The 25,000-nt window shown below is 39.0% G+C and overlaps 1 protein-coding gene across 2 annotated transcripts in view; it reads left to right on the top strand.

The window, feature by feature from the left end:
• Positions 1-25,000, top strand: part of pacs1 (phosphofurin acidic cluster sorting protein 1) — a 56,385-nt gene that overhangs the window by 21,485 nt on the left and 9,900 nt on the right. Inside the window, exons 2-15 of one of the 2 annotated variants that reach the window (XM_082162338.1) lie at positions 8,523-8,610; positions 9,516-9,605; positions 9,685-9,810; positions 12,202-12,346; positions 13,058-13,146; positions 13,795-13,872; positions 14,247-14,306; positions 14,556-14,716; positions 17,865-17,958; positions 20,472-20,552; positions 20,856-20,977; positions 21,558-21,687; positions 23,695-23,799; positions 24,381-24,487. In XM_082162338.1, coding sequence (XP_082018464.1) covers positions 8,523-8,610; positions 9,516-9,605; positions 9,685-9,810; positions 12,202-12,346; positions 13,058-13,146; positions 13,795-13,872; positions 14,247-14,306; positions 14,556-14,716; positions 17,865-17,958; positions 20,472-20,552; positions 20,856-20,977; positions 21,558-21,687; positions 23,695-23,799; positions 24,381-24,487 — 1,476 coding nt within the window. Of the gene's footprint in view, positions 1-8,522; positions 8,611-9,515; positions 9,606-9,684; positions 9,811-12,201; positions 12,347-13,057; positions 13,147-13,794; positions 13,873-14,246; positions 14,307-14,555; positions 14,717-17,864; positions 17,959-20,468; positions 20,553-20,855; positions 20,978-21,557; positions 21,688-23,694; positions 23,800-24,380; positions 24,488-25,000 lie in introns of both variants that reach the window. The other variant, XM_082162337.1, reaches the window with a different exon arrangement.

The following is a 25,000-nucleotide window of genomic DNA, read 5'->3' as shown; positions in this document are numbered from 1 at the left end:
TATACGCCACAATAGGGAAGAAAATCTATTTCAACTTGCATTTCAAATGACTTTTATGGTCCTAAAGCAACATATTTTTCTGTAGAACACATTCTTATTTTATTTCAATGAATCTGTGAATGAAGTGTGAATGAACGTGTCAATGAGATTCCCTCAGCAGAAGAACGTGCGTCAATCTGAGCGTGTGACTGATGGTGTCTGTGTGTGTGCGTATGTGAGGAGAAGGACTGAGAACAGGAAGTGAAAGACTATCAGAAGAGGATAAAAGAGAAGCACAGAGGGAGGAGAGTCTGTTCTGTCGTCTTCGCCCTCTTCTGGTTTTGACGGCTCTATTTCCCAACATGACCAATCTGCAGGACGCTCGTGCTTTAAACCGGTTGCTTTCCAAGCTGTGCGATTCTCAACAGCAGCAATATGAAATATATTCTATAATATTTGGAGTATTTGGACTGTATGTATGTATTAAATATTGATTTATTAAATACCCATAATTTTTTTTAGGGATGCACGATATATCGGTCACCATATCGGTAGCGGCCGATATATGATAATTTATAATGTTAGTGTTATCGGCCCGAAAAGAACATAAATAATGTATTATTTCCTTCAGCTGAGACGCTTCAGATGCATTCACTGTTCGCAATTATGGTTTTAAATGGCTTGAAATATGATTGGAATCACTTGAAAAAAAGGAAAATAGAGTTCAGTGCAACATGTGCAGTCTGTCATATAGACAACATACAATTATAATGAGAACATTATTATAATTGTGTGCTGGAGACATGGATTTAAATGGTGAGATTTTTGTTTTTGTAATCAGGCTTTCAAAAATTATATAAAAATGTGGATTTAGATTTATCGGCCAATATATCGGTTATCGGCTTACAAATATAAAGAATTATCGGTTATCGGTATCAGCCCAAATGTTCATATCTGTGCATCCTTTTTTTTATATTTTTTTTTATATGTATTATTTTTTTATATTTACAATTTATTTTACATATTTATTTACAGTTTTTAAAATATTTTTGGAAATAAATATATATATATATATATTTATATTTTTATTTGTCTGGTGCATACCCAATAAAGTGCCATGATTTATGTAGTTAAAAGTTATGCGAAGTAGAATTGAACTACTTTTGGTTTATAAAATTATTGATTTTATAATTGTAATAGTAATATTATTATTAGTGTTTATTTTAAAATATTATTTATCTGACTCACAAAACAACTTGATTTCTATAGTTGACAATGATACATGGAAGCATTTAAGAAAATATATTTTATAATAAAGTTAACACTTTACAATAAGGTTCATTAGTTAACACTAGTTTATGCATTAACTAACATGAACTAACAATGAGCAATACATTAGTTACACAGTATTTGTTAATGTTTGTTCAATCAGCTGTCCATGTTAGTTCACAGTGCATTAACTAATGTTAACAAATACAATCTTTGATTTTAATAATGTGTTAGTAAATGTTGAAATTAATATGCTGATAAGATTAATAAATGCTGAAGAAGTATAGTTCATGACATTTTAACTAAGCTGATCCTTATTGTAAAGTTTTGCCAGTAAATTATTATATTAAATATTATTATATAATTTTTGGTTATGGCATCATTTGACTCTAGTAAAGTTGCATATGTGCAGTAAAATATGACACAAGCTGTGAAGTGTTCCTCTGTAGTTTGTGACTGGAAGCGCTGCTGGAAAACACTAGAAGAGTTGCTAGTTTTAGATAGTTGCTCCCTAGCACTGTTGCTAATGCTAACACACACGCTGTACTTCATTTGTCGTCTCACCGGGACCACATGGGGATCGATCCGGGTGTGTTGTGTGCCGGGTGTTTCCACAATAACGTTAGGATTTTCCCGGGGTGCCGTTTGATGTCGACGCTCCTCATCCTGGCGTGTTTACAGGGTTTCGGCACAGTTGCGTCGGGAAGCGTTCGTGTAAACGAGAGCTGATGGCAGATATTTCCCAGAGTTCAGGATGTGAGTGGGAGTGTGTGTGTGTGCGGCCGGTCGAGGGTTAAACGCTGCGCTGGAGGCGTGTGTGTGTGTGTGTGTGTGTGTGTGTGTGTGTGTGTGTGTGTGTGTGTGTGTGTGTGTGAGCATGAGCTGTTGATGATGTGTTTTGGATGAATGGCACGGCTGATTCCGGCTCTCCGAGGGAGAAGGGCTGTTTGGATCAGCCAGAACTTCCCAGAGCTTCAGACATCTGCGTCTGGCTGATTCATGGATTGGGCTTCGTCCAGCTCCGCCTCAGTGTGTTTGCTTTGAGTGTGTTTAATTGTGTCTGAATGGAGCCAGAGAAACACGAGCCTCTATTACTTCAGTGCGCTGTAATGCGACAGTAATGTGAAAGCACACACTGGCACTGGAACAGCTCCTGATCTGCAGAACTGTGTGTGTGTGTGTGTGTGTGTGTGTGTGTGTGTGTGTGTGTGTATCATCTAGTCCGCTGGTTATCTGAGTGTCTGGGTGATTACTCTGTGTTAAAGAAGCCTGTGTAATTACACTGATTTCAGGTCACGTCCATTACACAAACTAATCATTATTACTGTTAGATTGTTAGCAAACACACTGAAGAGAGAACAGCATGATAAAACCCTGTCTGAGAAATATATGTATGTATGTGTCCCTGGACCACAAAACCAGTCATAATTCGCACGGGTATATTTGTGGCAATGGCCAACAATACTACCCTGGTAAACCAGAGTTCTCGCGAGAGCACAAGTTGAATTTGCTCAGCGAGTTACTCTGGCGTCGAGCAATGGAGCTCATTAAATATGCCCTTGTATCCGAGCTGCACCAATCACATCGGGTTATCTGATATAGGCGGGCCAGAGGCGAGCTAAACAGATGACGACAGCGCTGTGACGTCGAAGTCATCAGTAAACATTGCAAGATGCCTATGGATGAACACCAGTTGTTTGAAACGGCTTTGGCCGCTACAATGAACGAGTTAGACTTGGCTTTTTCCCAAAACAGGAACAGAAGACGGCGCTCGAATCGTTCCTTTGCAAGAAGGGCGTTTTTGCTGTTTTGCCGACTGGAAGAGTCTAATCTACCAGTTAGCTCCGCTGGTAGCTAAGCGTATGGGGTTTATTGTTGTGATTGATCGTAGTGTTATCCAATTGCGTGCAGTGAGATTTTCAAATGCATGCTTGGTGCCGCCCCTCGAGCTGGCCGATTTTCATTGACCGACACCAGACCATTAATCTTTTAGATTTAGGTCTGGATTTCCAGGCTACAACAATACATCGTATGGGTCAAAATTATCGATTTTTCTTTTATGCCAAAAATCATTAGGATATTTAGTAAAGATCATGTTCCATGAAGATATTTAGTAAATTTCCTTCCATAAATACATAAAACATTTATTTTTGTGAGTGAATGCAGCAAAATCGCAAACATAAATGGAGAATTTTTAAGGCGATTTTTCTCAATGTTTCGATTTTTTTCGCTCCTTCAGATTCCAGATTTTCAGTAGTTGTATATCCTAACAAACCATACATAAATAGAAAGCATATTTATTTAGCTTTCAGATTATGTATACATCTCAATTTAAAAAAAAATTGTCCCTTGTGACTGGTTTTGTGGTCCAGGGTCACATATATGTATGTATGTATATATGTATATGGACTATATACAAGCATAATACAGCAAAATAAAGGGAATAAAGTGAGTCTCGATGGGATGAGGAAAGGAAAGTGTGTGACTGTGTGTGTGTGTGTGTGTGTGTGTGTGTGTGTGTTGAAGGAAGACAGGTACTCGAGAGACGCTGGGAATGAAAACATGGACAGATGTGAGGCAACAAAGAGCCAATCACCTTCCAGCATCAGTGTTTGTGCTGAAGGTCATGGAAAATCAGTCATGTAATGAGAGGCGCTGTGTGTCTGTGTGTGTGTGTGTGTGTGTGTGCACATTATAAAGTGTCCTCTTTGACAAGGTCAGAGATGTAAGAGTGTGTCTGTGTGTGAGAAGAATGTTAAGGAGCTTCATTAGATCTCATTTATAGACAGACGACCATTAGAATCACATTCAGTGAGAGTCTATTTATCAATCTATATATCCATCAAACTGTCAGTTGGTCTGTGATTATTTATTACTGATTTATTGATTATGGAATTATTTATTTACTTTTTACTGACTTATTTATTACTCTATTATTTATTTATGCATATTTTCTCCTCCTAAAACCAGTCCAGGCTTTTGGACAGCTGCACAGCTCCAGTTTTGTGTTATCATTGAAGTATTTTTGTGAGCCTGTAAACAAAAAATCCAAGCTTCACCTCATTTGTTCTCCTGAACCCTCTGGTGAGCTTTCAGCTGTCGACTGCTGTTCTGTTCCTTTAATATCTCATGACAGCGAGTAAAAGCGTCCCACAGTCCTGTAAAGCTCTTTCTTCATAGATCTGAGGACCGACCCAGACAGCGATCAGATCTCCTCTCCACACCTGTGTGTGTGAAACTGTTCCCAAACTAATCAAAGCCGCACACACACACACACACACACTCAGAGAAGAGGCGCTCGCGTCGCACGGGCAGCTGTGTGTGATTGATGACGTGTGTTTTCTGTAGCTGAAGGGTCACTGTAGAGTTACAGGCCGAGGCTTTGACCTGTGTGTGTGTGTGTGACAGCTGACGAGACGAGACGAAGCACACACTTACAGAACATTCATACACTAGCGCTCGAAAGTTTGAGGTCAGCAGCAAGATTTTTTTTGTAAGAAATGAATACTTTTATTCAGCAGGGAGACATTAAATGTGTCAAAGACATTCATAATGTGACAAAAGATTTCAATTTCAAATAAATGCTTTTTATGTTCATCTCAGAGTACAAAGAAAAATGTGTCCTTTTCCCACCAAAAATCTGAAGCATCACAACTGTTTGTTTTTTTTAGTTTTTTTTTACATTGATGATAATGATCAGAAATGTTTCTTGATCATCATATTATTATGATTTCTGAAGGATCATATGACACTGAAGACTGGAGTAATGATGCTGAAAATTCAGCTTTGATCACAGGAATAAATTACATTTGACTAGATATTCACATAGAAAACAGTTATTTTAAATTGTAAAAATATTTCACAATATTACTGTATTTTTGATCAAATGAATGCAGCCTTGATGAGCAGCAAACACTTTTTTTTTTTACTTTTTAACTGACCTCATGTACATGGTGTATTTATAGAATACCGTTTATCAATGATTTATGTATGTACTTACATTTATTTATGTTTTACTGACTTATTTATACATATTTTATTTGTATTACATTTTTTATTTTTAAATCTCATCAGTAATACAATGCGAGTAAGTGTTCTGAAAACATTATCCATTTTAAACCGTAATTTACCGATAAAGCATTATGAAATCATTTACTTGCGGTTTGTGATACAGTTGCTGTCAGATTCAATACAGTCACTGATTCATCTTTCATCAAAAGTTTCTTTGCGAAAATGCTCCGAACAAACATATAGTCGTGATGTATAACTATTGGTCGATGTCTTGCTCTGGAGGCGGGCATATGCAAATGCATTTTCCCATGTGACATCACAGGTCACCCAATATCAAAACAAGCTGTTTTTGGAGCCTGATTTAAATAAATGCTTTGTTTATTACGAGGAGGACGTTTTTAGCTATGAAACTTGCAGGATGTTTTAATGGTATAAACACTTCTTATATGCCAAAAGATCGAGCAGGTTTGATTTCTCATGACCCCTTTAAATCTAAAAAATGCCAATATATGTGTTAGGAATGTTTTTGTTTAAGGTCATGGTCTAATTATAGTGTTTCTCTTCATTTAAGAGGTGCATTAGAAGTGTGAAACACTGTAATCTAGATGAGTTTGAGAGAAGATTAGCTGTGTTTATATGTTTATTGGATTTTAATAAACATATGGTAGCAGTAGCCGTCCCATCGAGACTTTATGAACCCGTACAGCTGTTATCTTCAGCTTTATTACTGTAATAACCTGATTTATGGGAGATAAACTCGTGTGGCGTCCCACACACACACACACACACACACACACACTAAAGCGGTTAGGTTAATTTATTATTAATCAAAGAAACGAGCTCGAATGTTCAGTGTGGTTCACGTGTGTGAGGTTTAGGTGTGTTGTGCTGAAACACACGTCCATCTGCTGCATGTTTCATGTGTTGAGTGTCTTTATTTAGCGTATTTAATGTGTTTTTATTGAGTGTATTTAATGTGGAGCTTGCGGCTAATAGTTTGTCTCGTTGATCGTTGTTTCGGAAACGGACGTGTCTTCAGTTCCCCGCTGATGTCGGTGTTTAATATTAATTTAGTTTGCTGTGCTCGTGTTCCTGCTCAGGCACGCCATGCTAAAAGCCCTGTGTGTAACATTCATTCAGCTGCAGCGTTTCTGTCCAAGCGTTTAAAGATCCTGATGAGAAACTAGCTTCACTTTCTAGTCGTCCGTGACTCTTGAACTCGTGACGTCGAATGAAGGCTGTGATTCAACCCTCATGAACACTGAGGTTTTCTCAGTTGCAGTGTTGTTGTTGTTGTTGTTTTGTTGTTTTTTTGCAACATAGCCTACATTTCACAATGAATAATTGTGACTTTGCTGTTAAGCACTAATGTCACAATATTTCGCTTCTGTTGCACTGCACAGTGACCGGAGGCTGGTGAATGTTAGACCCGAGTGTGTGCTGAAGTCAGTGTTTAGGAGTGACCGACTTAAAGGGGTGGTATAATTCCCTTTTCACAAGATGTAAAATATGTCTTAGATGTCCCCAGAGTGTGTATGTGAAGTTTTAGCTCAAAATACCCCACAGATATTTTTATATAGCATATTAAAACTGTCACTTTTTGAGGGTGAGCAAAAACGCACCGTTTTTGTGTCTGTCCCTTTAAATGCAAATGAGCTGCTGCTCCCGGCGCAGAGGGCGGAGCTTCAAGAGCTTGTGTCCTTTTACCTCACACAGACATGCACTGAAAATTTCAAAAACGTTTAACCTTTTATGTTCAAACCGGAGTCAGACAATGATGGAGAGACTCAAGAAGAAGTGACAACATGTAGAAGGGTTAGTTGATGAATTTATGTAGCTTATGTGTAGTTATCTTCTAGTCATTGATTAGCATATTCTGTCACGATAATCTATAAATCGCGTTCCTGGGTGCGGGGTTTATGGACATTTTAGGGTTGGTGATGTCACATAGTCCTGTCGTGTACTCGCAATTGCGAGTTTATAGCCTATCTCACAACAATTCTGAGAAAATATGTCAGAATTGTGAGATATAAACTCGCAATTGCGTGTTATAAAGTCCAGTATTTCGTGATATAAACTCACAATTGCGAGGATTGCGCAATTCTGACTTTATAACACGCAATTCCAAAAAACAAAATCAGAATTGCGAGATGTAAACTCGCAATTGTGAGACAGAAAATCGCAATTATCTTTTAAAATGTTTTATTCTGTGGCGGAAACAAGCTTCCATACAGAATAAAAGGGCGGGGCCTGGTTGAGTTAGTTAGTAGTGTGTTGAAACTGGTGGTTATGATAAGGGGTGTGGCATTTCCCAAACACTCTCAACGCACTTGACCAATCACAACACACACTGCTCCAGCCGACCAATCAGAGCACAGTGTGCTTTTCAGAAGGAGGGGCTTCATAGAGACAGGAACTAAACAGAGCGTTACTGACAGACTGGGAAGAGAGGAGCTGCAACAGTGGATTATATGGGGAAAATAATGTGTTTTGAACATTCAAGCATGAAAAACTACTCTAATAGAGCTCAGAAACAACAAAGATATAGTAAAAGGGCATAACAGGGCTCTTTTAAATGAAGCATTTGATCAAAAATGGCATTCAAGAAGCTACAGATTCAAGTAGCTGTATTAGCATGGTAAACATTAAACATACATGTTTTATATTAATAAACCACCTCGATTCATTTCTTTTATCATCTTCACTCTGCTGATATTGTCTGTCTTTCCTCTGAGGAATCGGTGTTTAACCTGTTTTTGTTTATTTTTATATTTTGCAGAAGTGGAAGAGAGACTGAGGGTGTGTGTAGATGGAAGAATTTAAACGAACGCCTTTGATGATTGATATAAAAGTAAATGGTGTATTGAATGCTGACGTGTGAAAATGCACGTCGCCCACCTGAGGTTGTGTGTGTGTGTGTGTGTGTCTGATGATTGTTGTCGGGTCAGTATCGGTTTTAGGTTGTTATTGATCTGTATGGCAGCAGCTCTTGTCGGAAGAGCCTCTATTTCAGGAGTCACTGTAAATGATTCCCTTCGCTAACCTTCCCTGACCCTCCGAAACAAGATGAGAATAACACACGTGCTCATATCTGTCACAATAAAGCTGTGCTCCACCACACGACTCAACTAGATCAGTCCCATTGTAATTGATCGATACTGATTCACTTTCTCACAGTCTCTCTTGTACGTTTGCCGCCGTTTCATTTGCCACCCAATATTGTGATACATTATTGAATTGTGGAGTGACTTGTGTGTCCGCAGGCTCTTCAATCTGACTCTGAAGAAGCTGGTCATGCTGAAGGAGCTGGATAAAGATCTGACGTCTGTGGTCATCGCTGTCAAACTCCAGGTGCTTTACTCGTTCTGCTCAAATTCAACATCACACTTAAACTGACCCCGTTTACTTAGTGTGTTCACACTTGGCATGTCTGGTTGGATTAAACCTAACCCTGGTGTGATTGCTCTGTTAGTGCGGTTCATTTGAATAAGTGTGAACGCTGCTGTCCGAACCAAACGAAAAGAGGAGTCTCGATCCGCCTCCAAACGAACTCTGGTGCGGTTCAGCTGAAATATGAACACAACACGGACCAAAGACATCTAAACAAACTAAAAACAGGATGTGATGTCACAAGATGCGACCCTAAAAGGACAGAACGCTGGAGCACACCTGTTTATTCTCGTGATAGTCGTTTTTCACAGTTCGGTACTGGCATCAGAACCGTGTCTCCTCACAGCAGATCTTCATTTGTGTGTAAAATATACATATTTTTTTGAAAGAAATTAATGCTTTTAAAGATGCATTCAATTGACCAAAAGCGAAAGTAAAGACATTTATAATGTTTAATCTGATCTGAACTTTCTGTTCATCAAAGAATCCTGAAATGTACAGAAATATATTAAACTGTTTTCATCATTGATAATAATAAGAAATGTTCCTTAAGTATCAAATCCTCATATTAGAATGATTTCTGAAGGATCATGTGACTCTGAAGATGCTGAAAATTCAGCTTTGATCACAGGAATAAATTACATTTTACAACATATTCGCATAGAAAACAGCTGTTTTAAATGGTAATAATATTTCACAATTTTACTGATTTTACTGTATTTTTTCTTTTGAACAATAGCGTAAATACCCAACAGAGGTTTTATTATTTAAAGGTTTGCGTTTTCTGCTCTCTCATTTCGATCTTAAAGACCCAACGCTCCCCTCCGTCTAATGATGTTCACCATCTGTCCTCTCTTCTCCCTCAGGGCTCAAAGCGAATCCTTCGTTCCAATGAAATCCTGTTGCCATCGAGCGGCCAGACGGAAACAGACCTGCAGCTCACCTTCTCCTTACAGGTGTGTGTGTGTGAACACAAGATCTCTCTAACAGAATCACGTCCAGAAGGCCTAAATCAAACACTCTTCTTCTCCTCAGTATCCTCACTTCCTGAAGCGAGACGCCAACAAGCTTCAGATCATGTTGCAGAGGAGGAAGAGGTACAAGAACCGAACCATCCTGGGCTACAAGACGCTGGCGCTCGGCCTCATCAACATGGCGGAGGTTAGAGCTGGGCGGTATACCGGTTCATACCGAATACCGGTGTTTATTTTTGTTATGATATGAATTTTGAATATACCGCAGTACCGGTGTATGTCGCTTAAACAACGTTGGGAACGCGGCGCGACACTGTTTGAGAGGGTCTTTTCACTGTTGCACTGTGATGAAACACAGCTGTGTGTGTTACTAAAGCATGATGGTGAAGATGGATAGGTTCAACTATTATTGATAGTTGTCAAATGATATTACAGTGTTTCCCATACATTGGTTCAGAATATCAACACTGCCCGCCACAAATAGATTTTCCAAAAGGCTTTGACATTGTTGAATAAACATGAGCACTGCACGTTTCAAAGTCAAAACACGGTGCGGGTGTTTTTATATGAATGTATCTTTTGAAGGGAAGTCTGACTGTCTTTAGAAAAGTCTCGATGATATTTTCATTTAATCTTTCTTTCCTGATGAAGCAAGGCAAGGCAAGTTTATTTATATAGCACATTTCATACACAATGGCAATTCAAAGTGCTTTACATAGAAGAAATTGAAATAATAAAAAGAAATAAGAATAATTAAAACAGTTTAGAAAAATAAAATACAGTACAGTACAGTACAAACAGTCGGACGAACAGCGGCACAGTGCTCATTCAGTAAATGCACAGCTTAAACAGAAGTGATTTGAGTCTGGATTTGAGTGTGACCACTGTAGGAGCACATCTGATCTCTTCTGGAAGCTGGTTCCAGCATAATAGCTAAAAGTCTCACCATGCTTAGAGTGAACCCTTGGTCTTTCTAGCTGACATGATCCTAATGATCTGAGTGATCTGTTGGGTTTATATTCAGTGAGCATATCTGTTATGTATTGAGGTCCTAGGCCACTGAATGATTTATATACCAGTAATAATACTTTTGAAATCAATCCTAAATCTAACTGGGAGCCAGTGTAAAGATCTGAGGACTGGTGTGATATGTTCATATTTTCTGGTTCTGCTCAGAATCCTGGCGGCAGCGTTCTGTATGAGCTGCAACTATCTTATGGTCTTTTTGGGAAGGCCAGTGAGGAGTCCATTACAGTAATCCACCCTGCTGGTGATGAAAGCATGCACAAGTTTCTCTAAGTCTTGTCTGGAAACAAAGCATCTAATTCTTGCAATATTTTTTAGATGATAGTATGCTGATTTAGTTATTGCTTTGACATGACTACTGAAACTAAGGTCTGAATTTCCCCGCGTTTATGAACAAAGCAGCGTTTATGAGCGCTGCACTGCTTTGTGTTCAGCCGTTACCGGGGAAACCGCTCAGTGTTCAGCCGTTACCGTGGGAAACCGCTTGGTGTTCAGCCGTTACCGGGGAAACCGATGTGTGTACATACGTTACCGGGGGAAACCGCTTTGTGTTCAGCCGTTACCGGGGAAACCGCTTTGTGTACATACGTTACGGGGGAAACCGCTTTGTGTTCAGCCGTTACCGGGGAAACCGCTTTGTGTTCAGCCGTTACCGGGGAAACCACTTTGTGTACATATGTTACCGGGGAAACCGCTGTTTCTGCCGCTCCTAAAGCGACTCCTGCTGGCAGCTCTTTGTAAACAGCCTTGCAAACCTGTATTAATACTAGTGTGGAATTGTTCTACAATATTCACTCATGACAGTAAAATAGGGCATTCTGAGTCAATCTACTGCAGTATTCCCTCTCTCAATCAGTAGAAAATGTGGTTAACACCTACCCTGGAAATCCAGAGTCCTCGTGAGAGCACAAGTTGAATTTGCTCAGCGAGTTACTCTGGCGTCGAGTAATGATGCTCATTAAATATGCCCCTCGATCTGAGCTGCACCAATCACATCGGGTTATCTGATATAGGCGGGCCAGAGGCGAGCTAAACGGATGACGACAGCGCTGTGACGTCGAAGTCATTAGTAAACATTGCGGCTTTGGCCGCTACAATGAACGAGTTAGACTTGCCTTTTATCTAAAACAGGAACAGAAGACGGCGCTCGAATCGTTCCTTTGCAAGAAGGGCGTTTTTGCTGTTTTGCCGACCGGATACGGCGGGAGTCTAATCTACCAGTTAGCTCCGCTGGTAGCGTATGGGGCTTATTGTGATTGGTCGTAGTGTTATCCAATTGCGTGCAGTGAGATTTTCAAATGCACGCTTGGTGCCGCCCCTCGAGCTGGCCGATTTTCATTAGTCGATGCCAGACCATTAATCTTTCAGATTTAGGTCTGGATTTCCAGGCTAGTTAACACCCAATCATGCTTTGTATTATATCAATACCGTCATATACTGTGAAACGGTATAATTTTGAAAAATACCGTGATATAAATGTTTTTCTATAAGCACTAGCTGAGGTGAAGCTGTGACTCTGTGTTTGCTCATGGATGTCTTCGGGTGTGGTCAGGTGATGCAGCACCCCACGGAGGGCGCTCAGGTTCTGGGTTTGCACAGTCAGCTGAAGGAGGTGTCCGTCCCGGTGGCCGAGATCAGAGTCTACTCTCTGTCCAGTCAGCCCATCGACCACGAGGGACCCAAAGCCAAGATGAACGGTGAGAGACCAGTTCACTGGGTTGGTGTAGCAATTGACCAATCACAGGGTTCCTACGAGGTGCTTAAAGTGCTTGAAGTCCTGGAAAAAACCTTGAAAACAGCCATATTTATGAAGAAGTACAACCCCATTTCCAGAAAAGTTGGGACAAAGTTTTTTTTGTTTTTTTTCACGCAATAAAATAAAAAATCTGTGATTTGTTAATTCTCTTGAACCTTTATTTAACTTACAAATGTACAAAGAAAATATTCGTACAAGTTGCTTGAAGTGCTTGAATTTGACATTTTTTTGATGTGCCCTTTAAAGGTGCAGATATTACAATATGCAGATTTAAATAGCCTATATCAAAGCTGACTGAACACCGATGAGAATATTGCTTCAGAATAAATTATATTTACAACACACAGACACACACAAAATTCCGTACAAGCAACTTTTTTACTCGAACAAGTGAATGACAGATTTACTTGCACATGAAAAGGCAAAATGTCGAGCCCTGGACTGTACATCTCATTTACTGTGCTCTCTCTCTCTCTCTCTCTCTCTCTCTCTCTCTCTCTCTCTCTCTCTCTCTCTCTCTCTCTCTCTCTCTCTCTCTCTCTCTCCTCCTCTCTCTCTCTCTCTCTCTCTCTCTCTCTCTCTCTCTCTCCTCTCTCTCTCTCTCCTCTCTCTCTCTCACACACACTCCTCTCTCTTGTTTTCTTGCGCTCAGATCGTTCTCCTGATATTGATAACTACTCCGAGGAAGAGGAGGAGAGTTACTCGTCTGAGCAGGAGGGCAGCGACGATCCCGTACATCATGTAGGTCAACTGTGTGTGTGTGTGTGTGTGTGTGTGTGTGTGTTTGATCACACATTTTTTATTAATTAATTAATTTTGTAATACATGTTTTTAAATTGAATAAATTTTTTGATAAACATAAAATAAACATAAATTAATTTAAAATAAAAAATCTAAATAATCTAGAAGATTTTAAAAGATGGTGTAATACATAAAATATAATATTTTTAAAAAATGAATTGTTTTAAATAAATGTATTTTACATTTTTAATAAATTAATATTTTTTATAAATTAATAAAAAAAAATATATTTTTAATAAAATAACTATAATAAAGTATTTTTATAAATTATTTTTAAATTAATATTTTTAAATAAAATGTCCGTGTGTGTGACTTTATTTATTAATTAATTTTTTATTAATAATGCTTCTTTATTCCCTTATATGTTGAATACATTTTTGTGTTTTGACATATTTCTGTAGACTAATAATAAAAAATAAAAATAAAACAATCAGAACAGTCACATCATTTTAACAGTCTCATAAGATAGCTTTATAAAAATAAATATTTGCGTGTGTCTATGAGTGAGTGAGTGAGTGAGTGAGTGAGTGTATATATAGCTGTGTATATATATGTGTGTGTGTTTAATGGATTGTGTGTGTGTTTCAGTATCTAGATGATGAAGAGGACGAGGTGAGGAAGAAGAAACCCAGACGCAAACTTACTTCCAACGCCTCCATCACGAGAGTAAGACACTAACACACACACACACACACACACACACACACACACACACACACACACACACTCACACACACACACCCACACTCACACACACTCATACTGCATCTCTGTACTGATGAATATGAACGACCGCAGTGAGCTCCGGTTAACACACAACATTACCATTAAAGAGGCACTTTTGTAGCTTTTTATCTTTTTTTTCTTTCTTTTTTATAAAGTAATAAAGAAAACCATCTGTTTTATGTCCTGGTGACATTCAGAGAGTAAATGACTGCATTTCCAGTAACTACATGGACAGATGAAGGACTTTTTGAATGATTTCAGTATTTTGTCTGAATTGTGTTATAAATATTTAATTCTTGTTTTTATTTCTCCAGCAACCCAACATCAAGCAGAAGTTTGTGGCGCTGCTGAAGAGGTTTAAGGTGTCAGATGAGGTAACGTCTCGTTCCTTCGGCTCCATTAAACCCTGCTGAAATACGACTGATCTGACCTCTGACCTTTATCATTTCCTTTCGTTCTCGCCCGACTGTCAGCCGCACCTCTGGCTTTCAGTCCAACACCTTTCATTCTCACTTCACACTCAGAGATGAGCCTGTTGTGTCTGCACCTCTCTGCTGTCAGCTGGGTATTCCTGTGTTTGAGTGTATAGGACCTGACTGAAAGCATGGGTTGATGTTCCTCAGGTGGGTTTCGGCTTGGAGCACGTGTCCCGTGAGCAGATCCAGGAGGTGGAGGAGGACCTGGACGAACTCTACGACAGTCTGGAGATGTACAACCCCAGCGACAGCGGGCCAGAGATGGAGGAGACCGACAGCATCCTCAGCACTCCTAAACCCAAACTGAGGTACACACACACACACACACACACACACTCAGAGACCGACAGCATCCTCAGCACTCCTAAACCCAAACTGAGGTACACACACACACACACACACACACTCAGAGACCGACAGCATCCTCAGCACTCCTAAACCCAAACTGAGGTACACACACACTCAGAGACCGACAGCATCCTCAGCACTCCTAAACCCAAACTGAGGTACACACACACACACACACACACACACACACACACACACTCAGAGACCGACAGCATCCTCAGCACTCCTAAACCCAAACTGAGGTACACACACACACACACACACACACACACACACTCAGAGACCGACAGCATCCTCAGCACTCCTAAACCCAAACTGAGGTACACACACACACACACACACACACACACACACACACTCAGAGACCGACAGCATCCTCAGCACTCCTAAACCCAAACTGAGGTACACACACACACACACACACACACACACACACACACACACACACACACACACACACACACACACACACTCACACACTCACACTCACACACACACACACAGAGATGGAGGAGACCGACAGCATCCTCAGCACTCCTAAACCCAAACTGAGGTACACACACACACACACACACACACACACACACACAGAGAGAGAGACCGACAGCATCCTCAGCACTCCTAAACCCAAACTGAGGTACACACACACACACACACACACACACACACACACGTCTGGTTCACTATCTTTGTGGGGACTCCCCATAGACTTAATGGTTTAGTACAAACTGTATATTCTGTCCCCTTACACTAAACCTACCCATCACAGAAAACTATCTGCATTTTTAAATTTTCAAAAAAATACAATTTAGTATGTTTATTTACCCATTCCCCTCATGGGGACCGCTGGCTGGTCCCCACAATGGAGGTGATCTCAGGTTTTACTATCCTTGTGGGGACATTTGGTTCCCACAATGTAATATTAATCAAACGCACACACACACACACACACACACACACTCTCTCTCTCTCTCTTTCTCTCTCTCTCTCACTCACACACACACACACACACACACTCACACACACACACACACACACACACACACACACACACTCACACACACACACACAGAGATGGAGGAGACCGACAGCATCCTCAGCACTCCTAAACCCAAACTGAGACACACACACACACACACACACACACACACACACACACACACACACACACACACACACACACACACACACACTCTCACACACACACACACAGAGATGGAGGAGACCGACAGCATCCTCAGCACTCCTAAACCCAAACTGAGGTGTACACACACACACACACACACACACACACACACACTCACACACACACACCAAACTGAGACACACACACACACACACACACACACACACACACACTCACTCTCTCTTTCTCTCTCTCTCTCACTCACACACACACACACACACACACACACACAGTCTGCGGCGCCCTCTGCTGGTGTCATCAGGTCGTCTGTCCTTGTCTCATAACCTCCAGTTTTCCATCAACCAGTTAACAACCAATCGCTGCTGTTCACTCAAACACTGCCAGGATTCAGTCAGCCAATCAGGATGAGCGTTAGTGTCAAAGCAGCCGCTTGTGTTTGTGTTTACGGACACAGAGTGTGTCTCAGTCCTCACTGACTTCCTTCTGATCCCAGGCCTCGTCCACTCTCTGCAGACGATCCTGACGGATTTACTCAGGATTTACTCACGATGTTTGAGGAAGAGAACTGTCGTAATTTACTCACATGACTTTCTTTCTTCCGTCAAACACAAAACAAGATGTTTTGTTAGTATTTGCCAGTGTTTGTTATTGTAACCTAAAACTATTAAAAATCATTTTGTTAATTGAATTGAAGCTTTATAAATTATAAATATCACATGAAAGAAATATGAATTAGAAATATTTCCTTAGCTGAAATAAAATAAGTTTATTTAGACAAATGACTAAAACTTAAATAAAAATAAAGCTAAATAGAAATATATAAAAAAGCACATACCAAAATTATATAAAAATAAAGCTAATTCAAAATAAAATAAAAACTATAATAGTATATACATACTACTAAAATATCACTGGTAAATTAGGACTGGATCTTTAATTAAATTCAGCTCATGTTAGTAATTCTTGCATTATATGTTCTTATAGCTTTTATACATTGATTTATTTCATATCATTTTTTTATAAATACTGATAATGCAGTTTTACTTGCGTCGCACTGGTTTAGCTGTAGTTCATGTCTTGAAATCTCGAAGAATTTTTTAAACTTTGAATTCAAACAAAATGGCAAACAAAATAACATTTCTATTTACATGCAAAATATTTAAACTTATGAACAGCTATTAATATTAGCAGCTGCTAAACTAATAAAGTAGCTAGTAAAGTTATTATTAAGTTACAGTATGGTTTAGAAGATGAAAGTATTTAAATTATTAATATTACAAGACAAAAAATTTAGTTTTTTAAAACATTCATGACTTTACAGTGTTATTGTTAATAAAACAAACCATTGAAGTGGGAAAAATATAAATATTAGATGAAAAGCCTAAAATTACAACTGAAATAAAATAAGTACTTAAACTACTAAAACTGAAATAAATATAAATGAAAGCAAAAAAAATGTAAAGAAACTAATACAAATGACAAAAGCCCATAACAAAATGATTCAAACTAAAATGAAAACTGACCATATAAAAATAAAGCTTATTCAACATATAAATAAACAAAATGAACAAGGGGAGCATATGATGTCTGCTATATTCTAGATCTCCAAAAAGCTGGAGTATATTTCACAGTTATTGTAACTGAGAATGAAGTGTTTATTGATTTATGTCTTTTATGCGCTTTGATTTTTGTGTGTCATTTAATAAAGATCACAGACTGAAGGTTTTGCGTGTAGCATTAAGAAATGAACACAGAAATGAGACGAGCAGCTTTGCCAGTGCTGTGTTCCTCTTTTTTATTTATGTTTTAACAAATCGTGTGTGTGTGTGTGTGTGTGTGTGTGTGTGTGTGTGTGTGTGTGTGTGTGTGTGTGTGTGTGTGTGTGTGTGTGTGTGTGTGTGTGTGTGTGTGTGTGTGTGTGTGTGTGTGTGTGTGTGTGTGTGTGTGTGTGTGTTTTCCAGGCCGTTCTTTGAGGGCATGTCCCAGTCGAGCTCTCAGACAGAGATCGGCAGCTTGAACAGTAAAGGCAGTCTGAGTCGAGACGCCGTCAGCCCCGTGAGTAACACACACACACACAGCTTCGGTTCGCTCACACTCGCATGTAAAAAGAGTGCAAAGCATGTCTCAGTGTTAATCTGGAACTGAAGAAAGTATTTTAACATCAAAACCTTTATAAGGTAATACGCATTAGTGTTAATGTAGTCTTCTCTCTCCCTTCGATGGCACTGAAGGGCCTTTGTCACTTTTGGTGCTTTTAAATCAGTTTGAATCTGTCTGATTAATCTCTTTCTGAATGAACACAATGATTTATTCATTATTCAGTTTCTTTCAGTGATTTAAAGGGGACATATCATGCTAAATGCACTTTTTTAGCCCTTAAATGCATTTTGTTGTATATTTGGAGTGTTTAGAAGTACAGAAAAGATGAAATTATTCTCTTCAGGACAGGTGCTTCGTTGATATCTTTATATTCTGTTTTGGTCATATTTTTCAACCGGTTCAGATTTTTCTGTTATCTATGACGTTTTTTGAACTATCACGTCACAGTATTTGCAGCGGAACTGCCAAATAAGGACATTGACTTCCGGCCCAACACTTCGAGCAATCCGCCATTATTATTTCTCGCTGCAATTTTGTAGTCCAAGCTAAAGGATGCAGAAGTTACGAGAGGGTAAGTTAAAATGTTCGGTTGTTGGATGTAGTAACCCACACGCTTCATTACACCGTCTAATTTAGATGAACTGCCGCGCTTGTGACAGGAGCATGTTTAACTGAAAGAACGAGCAGAGAGAGAGACCCGGTCGCGCGCGCGCTCACTCTCTCTCTTCAGAGCCAGGCGAAAGTGTAAACAAGACATCACCGTCTCCAAACTAGACGCTGTCTTGCTCTCTCCCTCGGACATATTAATCAAAATAAATCGACACGGTGGTAAAAGGTCGGAAGACCAAAGTTTCATGTGTAAATACAGTACACACCATTGCGATACATCCATATGAAGACGTTGTTCTGCAGGTTCGTCGTCTTCATTTTCATCTCGCTCCGGCTCTGGCTCGAACATGTAAGGCTGGCTGGACAAGTCTTCCGTTGTTGACATTTTGTTAATAACGTGTGTATAAAAGTTTCTGTGCGCTAGATAATCCTATCTCTGCTACCAGACTACAAAAATGGCCGAACGGGGTGGAGTTGAACCGAGTGTCACCGCTACAACCTGGAGAGGGGGCGGGGTATGAAGTGTCTCAATATTATTTAAAGAGACCGCACCAAAACGAGTTGCTTTCAGAAGCACATTAGAAAAGGGGTAAAAAAGGGGCCTGTGGAGCTATAATAATGAGGAATTCAGACCCAAGCATTGCAGTTCCGCTTTATATAGACTACAAATGTATGATTTATATGTAAAAAGGAACAATTTAAAAGCATGATATGTCTCCTTTAAAGGAACATTTAAACAATTAAAAAATCTTTCAAATCTAAAAATATGACACCAAACTACTAATTTCATTCTACATAATATGAAAGTCAATGGCAACCATCAACTGTTTGGATCAACTTGAGAGTAAATTATGACAGAATTTTCATTTTTGGATGAACTATCCCTTTTAGAAAATTTACCAGCCATAAATATGACCGGCGATTAAACTGTTTTTGCAAAAACAGGTAGTTATCGCGCCAAAATTTAAGATACCAGTGAAAATTCTAAATTTTCAGGTACCGAAATTGAAAAAAGTATGCTAATCAAAAGTAAAATAACACTGCATAGTCTTACCTGTATGAATTAAACAGATTAATCCTTATTAATGTTACAAAAGTTATTCAGTGAGCAGTAAGTGTTTTTTTTACATTAAAAACGCAGACAGCAGCAAAAATATTAGGCTGCTGTCCCTTTAAGACCTAATGCACAGATCCAGTGTACATTCTGTACACATGCGTTTAACTGTTTATGTTCATTTAAGACATAACCTACTGTGTTTACCTGGATACTCGCTGAGATGGGCAGTTTTTGACATGGTTTTGTGTGAATTTGTCCGTTCAAGCACAAGACGACGTGAAAGAGAGCTCAATTTAGTATTCGTGTGCGGTCTGAGATGTGGATTTCTGTGCGTGTGTATGGATGTTTAAACTTGCCACACAGTGTGTGAGTAACAAAATGAGCTCCTGTTCGCGTCTTGTTGCGCTTGATTATTTATATTGGCAAGGCTTAAACTTTCGTGACGATATCTGTCCTAAGCGTCGTTCATATTCATGCTCTCACAATATAAAGGTTACCGGCCAACTGGTGATTGACAGCATTTCATACACTCGCCAACGCCGATTTTTACTGCTTTTGGTGCTTGGCGAGTGTTTATTTAGGCCCTGTTTGTGAGTGGTTAGTACAGGGGTGTCCAAAGGGCCACTGTCCTGCAAAGTTTAGCGCCATCCTTAATTAACCACACCTTCCAGAAACTTCCAGGCAATTGTGCTGTAGCTGGTGAGCTAAATCCTGGCCCTCAGGAGTCGGATTGGACACCCTTAGTAGGTTTGTGTGTGTGTGTATGGTGTATGTGATTGTAGTTCGTGTGTGTGTCCAGCAGGGGGAGCAGCCGCCGTCAGATAAACTCAAACACTCGCGCAGCCGTAACCTGGACGAGCCACTGTCCGAGACCGACACACTGGTGAGACACACAAATATAGTCTGAAGCATGCATATATTTACATTATATATGGAAAAAAATTTACTAAATGTCATTTATTTTAAAATTAAAGATAGTACAAGCACACTTTTCAAGTAAAACATTTGTCAAAAAGTTGTTTATTACACTAAAAACACCAGTTGATTCAAAGCAAAAAAACATAAATAAGTCACATTTTCACACAGTCCTAAGTCTTCCGCGCTCAGTGTGTATTATGCTCACTTGCCTGACTTCAATTCTTCTGGTTATTATGTTTTAATGCTCTTTTGTGTTGAATGTGTGTAGGAACTGAATGATCAGGAGTTGTTCGCTGATGTCGGCCCCTGTATAACAGTGTCTGTGGCTGAAAAACCACGTACACCCTTAAAAACCAGCAAGAACGAGATTCAGTCCATGCCGTCACCCAGGTCAGGCCACCAACACACATCTTCAGTGATACCATGCGGTGTTGGGGAGTAGCTAACAACAAGTAGCGAGCTAGTTGCTACGTTTTTCAGTAGCTTAACAGCAACTCAGTTGCTTTTAAAACAGTGTAGCTTTTCCAGTAGCGAACTACTTTTTCCAACAAGTAGCGTCGTCTTCTTAATAGATCACTTACAAAAATTGTGCGTTACCGCCATCTATTGTTACGCCACGCATCTTGCGGCTGTACAGTTCACTGAGAAGAGAATTATAGCCTTTTTAAATTGATTAATTAACCAGCTTTATTTCACTCTATCCTCTTTGAAATCATAATTATATTGCATTATGTTGTTGTAAACCCCAACTTGTAGTGTAGCTAGCTACTTTTTCAGAAGATTAGCTTAAATGTATCTTAACTACTTTAACTTAAGAGTATCTTATAGCTTGTCAAACTACAGTTTCAGAGTCGCTTCCCCAACAACGCGTGTGTGTTTGTAAGCGTAATTAAGCAGGGTTGATCTAGATTGAAGTGCAGGAATTCAGTCAGAAAACGCATAGAAATGATGGTGTGTGTGTGTGTTGCAGGCTGGATGGAGGAAACACACCCCGTAAGCGCTGCACTCCTGTGAAAGATCGACAGCTCTCCAAACCTCTGAGCGAACGAACCAACAGCTCCGACAGCGAGAGATCACCTGAGCTCGGACACAGCACTCAGGTAGAGCGTTACATCACATTACATTACATCGCACTACATTACATTACATCTCATTACATCGCATTACATTACTTTACATTACATTACTTTACTTTACTTTACTTTACTTTACTTTACTTTACTTTACTTTACTTTACTTTACTTTACTTTACAGTTTATTACTTTACATTACATCGCATTACATTACATTACATCGCATTACATTACATCGCATTACTTTACATTACTTTACTTTACATTACATTACATTACATTACAGTACATTACTTTACATTACAGTACAGTACAGTACAGTACATTACTTTACATTACAGTACATTACTTTACATTACAGTACATTACTTTACATTACAGTACAGTACATTACTTTACATTACAGTACATTACTTTACTTTACTTTACTTTACTTTACAGTACATTACTTTACATTACATCGCATTACATTACATTACATCGCATTACATTACATTACATTACATCGCATTACATTACATTACATTACATTACATTACATTACATCACATTACATTACATTACATTACATCGCATTACATTACATTACATCACATTACATCACATTACATTACATTACATCGCATTACATTACATTACATTACATCACATTACATTACATTACATTACATCGCATTACATTACATTACATCACATTACATTACATTACATTACATCGCATTACATTACATTACATCGCATTACATCACATTACATTACATTACATTGCATCGCATTACATTACATTACATTACATTACATTACATCGCATTACATCACATTACATTACATTACATTGCATCGCATTACATTACATTACATTACATCGCATTACATTACATTACATTACATTACATCGCATTACATTACATTACATTACATTACATTACATTGCATCACATTACATTACATTGCATCACATTACATTACATCGCATTTCGTTACATTACATTACATTACATCGCATTACATTACATTACATTACATCACATCGCACTACATCGCATTTCGTTACATTACATTTTGTTACATTACATCACATTACATTATATTACATTACATCGCACTACATTGAATTTCGTTACATTACATCACATTAGAGTTTGATTCACTAGCTTGCAATTCCATTTAGTTCCTATCTTGATTCAATCCAATTTGATTTAGATTCATTTTGGATGTTTATTAGGTACAGTTTGTACATTTTCTAGTGCTGGACAACGATTAATCGCATCCAAAAATAAAAGCTTGTGTTTACATAATATGTGTGTGTGTGTACTGTGTATAATTATTTTGTATGAATATATATGAATACACACACATGCATGTCTATATTTAAGAAATATTCACATACTGTATATATATTTGTATATAATTTATATGTAAATATAAATGTTTTATATACAAATAACACATTTTTCTTAAATATATACATGCATGTGTGTGTATACTTTATATATACAAAATAATTATACACAGTACACACACACATATATTATGTAAACACAAACAAAATATTTAGTGCATATATTTAGTTACTCCTTGACTAACGAGTTTATGGACACTGAACAGCGTTTCTGAGGTAAATGTAATGTTGCGTGACGTTGTTTACAAGCTGCATGCTAGAGATAATGTTTCTGTTTATGCGTCACCTGAAAACCGCATAGACTAAAAGATTGAATCTTAGGATTTAAGAATCAATATTGGTTCATCAAAATGAGAATCATTTCAAATTGAGATGAGAAATGAATATTTGAAACGTTCACTGTGGTATTTCTTCAGTGCTTGTGTAAACGGGGTGTTTCTCAGAACGCGGTTCTCCTCGGATTCTCTCACATTTCTCATTCATTTCCGTGGTTTAAATAAGGAATGTTAATGCAGTGTTTCATCTTGTTCTGCGGAGTCTCTGTGAATTATTTATGTTCAGCTGACTCATCCCTGTGTGTGTGTGTGTGTGTGTGTGTGTGTGTGTGTGTGTGTGTGTGTGTGTGTGTGCAGGTCCTCAGGAAAGCTGTATATGATCAGTTGAATCAGATTCTGTTATCTGATGCTGCTCTTCCTGAAAGTCTCATCCTGATCAATGGCACAGACTGGCAAGGACAGGTATGTGTGTTTGTGTTTGTTTGTGTGTGTGTGTGTGTGTTTGTGTGTGTGTTTGTGTTTGTGTTTGTGTTTGTGTTTGTGTTTGTGATTTGTGTGTGTGTGTGTGTGTGTGTGTGTGTGTGTGTGTGTGTGTGTGTGTGTGTGTGTGTGTGTGTGTGTGTGTGTGTGTGTGTGTGTGTGTGTGTGTGTTTGCATTTGTGTGAGTGTTTGTGTTTATATATTTTTGTGTGTGTTTGAGTGTGTGTTTGAGTGTGTGTCATTTGGTGAGGTCAATTTGTAAAGAAAGACTATTCGCTTTATTCTAGAACAATCTCTGTTACTGTAATTTCCTATTATCACTGTAAAGCCGCTTTGAAACAATTCATATTGTTAAAAGCACTATATAAATGGAGACCTCACTTGACTTGAGTGTGTGTGTGTGTGTGTGTGTGTGTGTGTGTGTGTGTGTAATGTATACTGTATATACACACATGTAAAAAAACAAACTGTAATCATGAACAGGAATCTGAACTGTGTGTGTGTGTGTGTGTGTGTGTGTGTGTGTGTGTGTGTGTGTGTGTGTGTGTGTGTGTGTGTGTCAGTATGTTGCAGAGCAGCTGCAGGTTCAGAAGCATCCAGTGGTGTGTACGTGTTCCGGCGCTGAGATCCAGGCCGTTCTCTCGGCTCTTCTCACACGCATTCAGAAGTTGTAAGTCACACAATCACAGAAAGAGTGAAACGACTCCGCAAAACACACGACAGTCACGATCAACATTGTCAGTTTCAGTGCTAACAAACCTTCTGATGAACTTTGGTCCGGTGTCATGATGTGATCTAGAGTTCAACACGTCTGAAACACTGTGTGTGTGTGTCAGGGATGGAAATTAGCACCCGCCACCAGCCAAATGCGGGTGATTTTGTGTTGTGGCGGGTAAACTCGCTTCACCTACCGGCCACCGTGGCGGGTAAATAAAAATAGCATACTGTTTCACACGGACGGCGGACACTTTTAGAGGAGGACACCTTCAAAGAAAATGTGGCGTTACATCGCAGGCGTTAAGAGCTGGTTAAGAGGTCTGCAGAGAAAACATCTTTGCATTGACTTAACATTGAAATCACTCGCGCGTCCGGTGTGAACGCACCGACGCGACGGTGGAGCGTTTTTAAGATTTCCACTCTGGAGGATGGTTTCACTTTTTTGCGTTTTTAAGCCCCAAAAACG

This window comes from Leuciscus leuciscus, assembly GCF_965113295.1.
Source record: "Leuciscus leuciscus genome assembly, chromosome: 2".
Classification (NCBI taxonomy): Eukaryota; Metazoa; Chordata; class Actinopteri; order Cypriniformes; family Leuciscidae; genus Leuciscus; species Leuciscus leuciscus.
The sequence above is the reverse complement of the archived record's forward strand: the minus strand, read 5'-3'. Positions and strand labels throughout refer to the sequence as shown.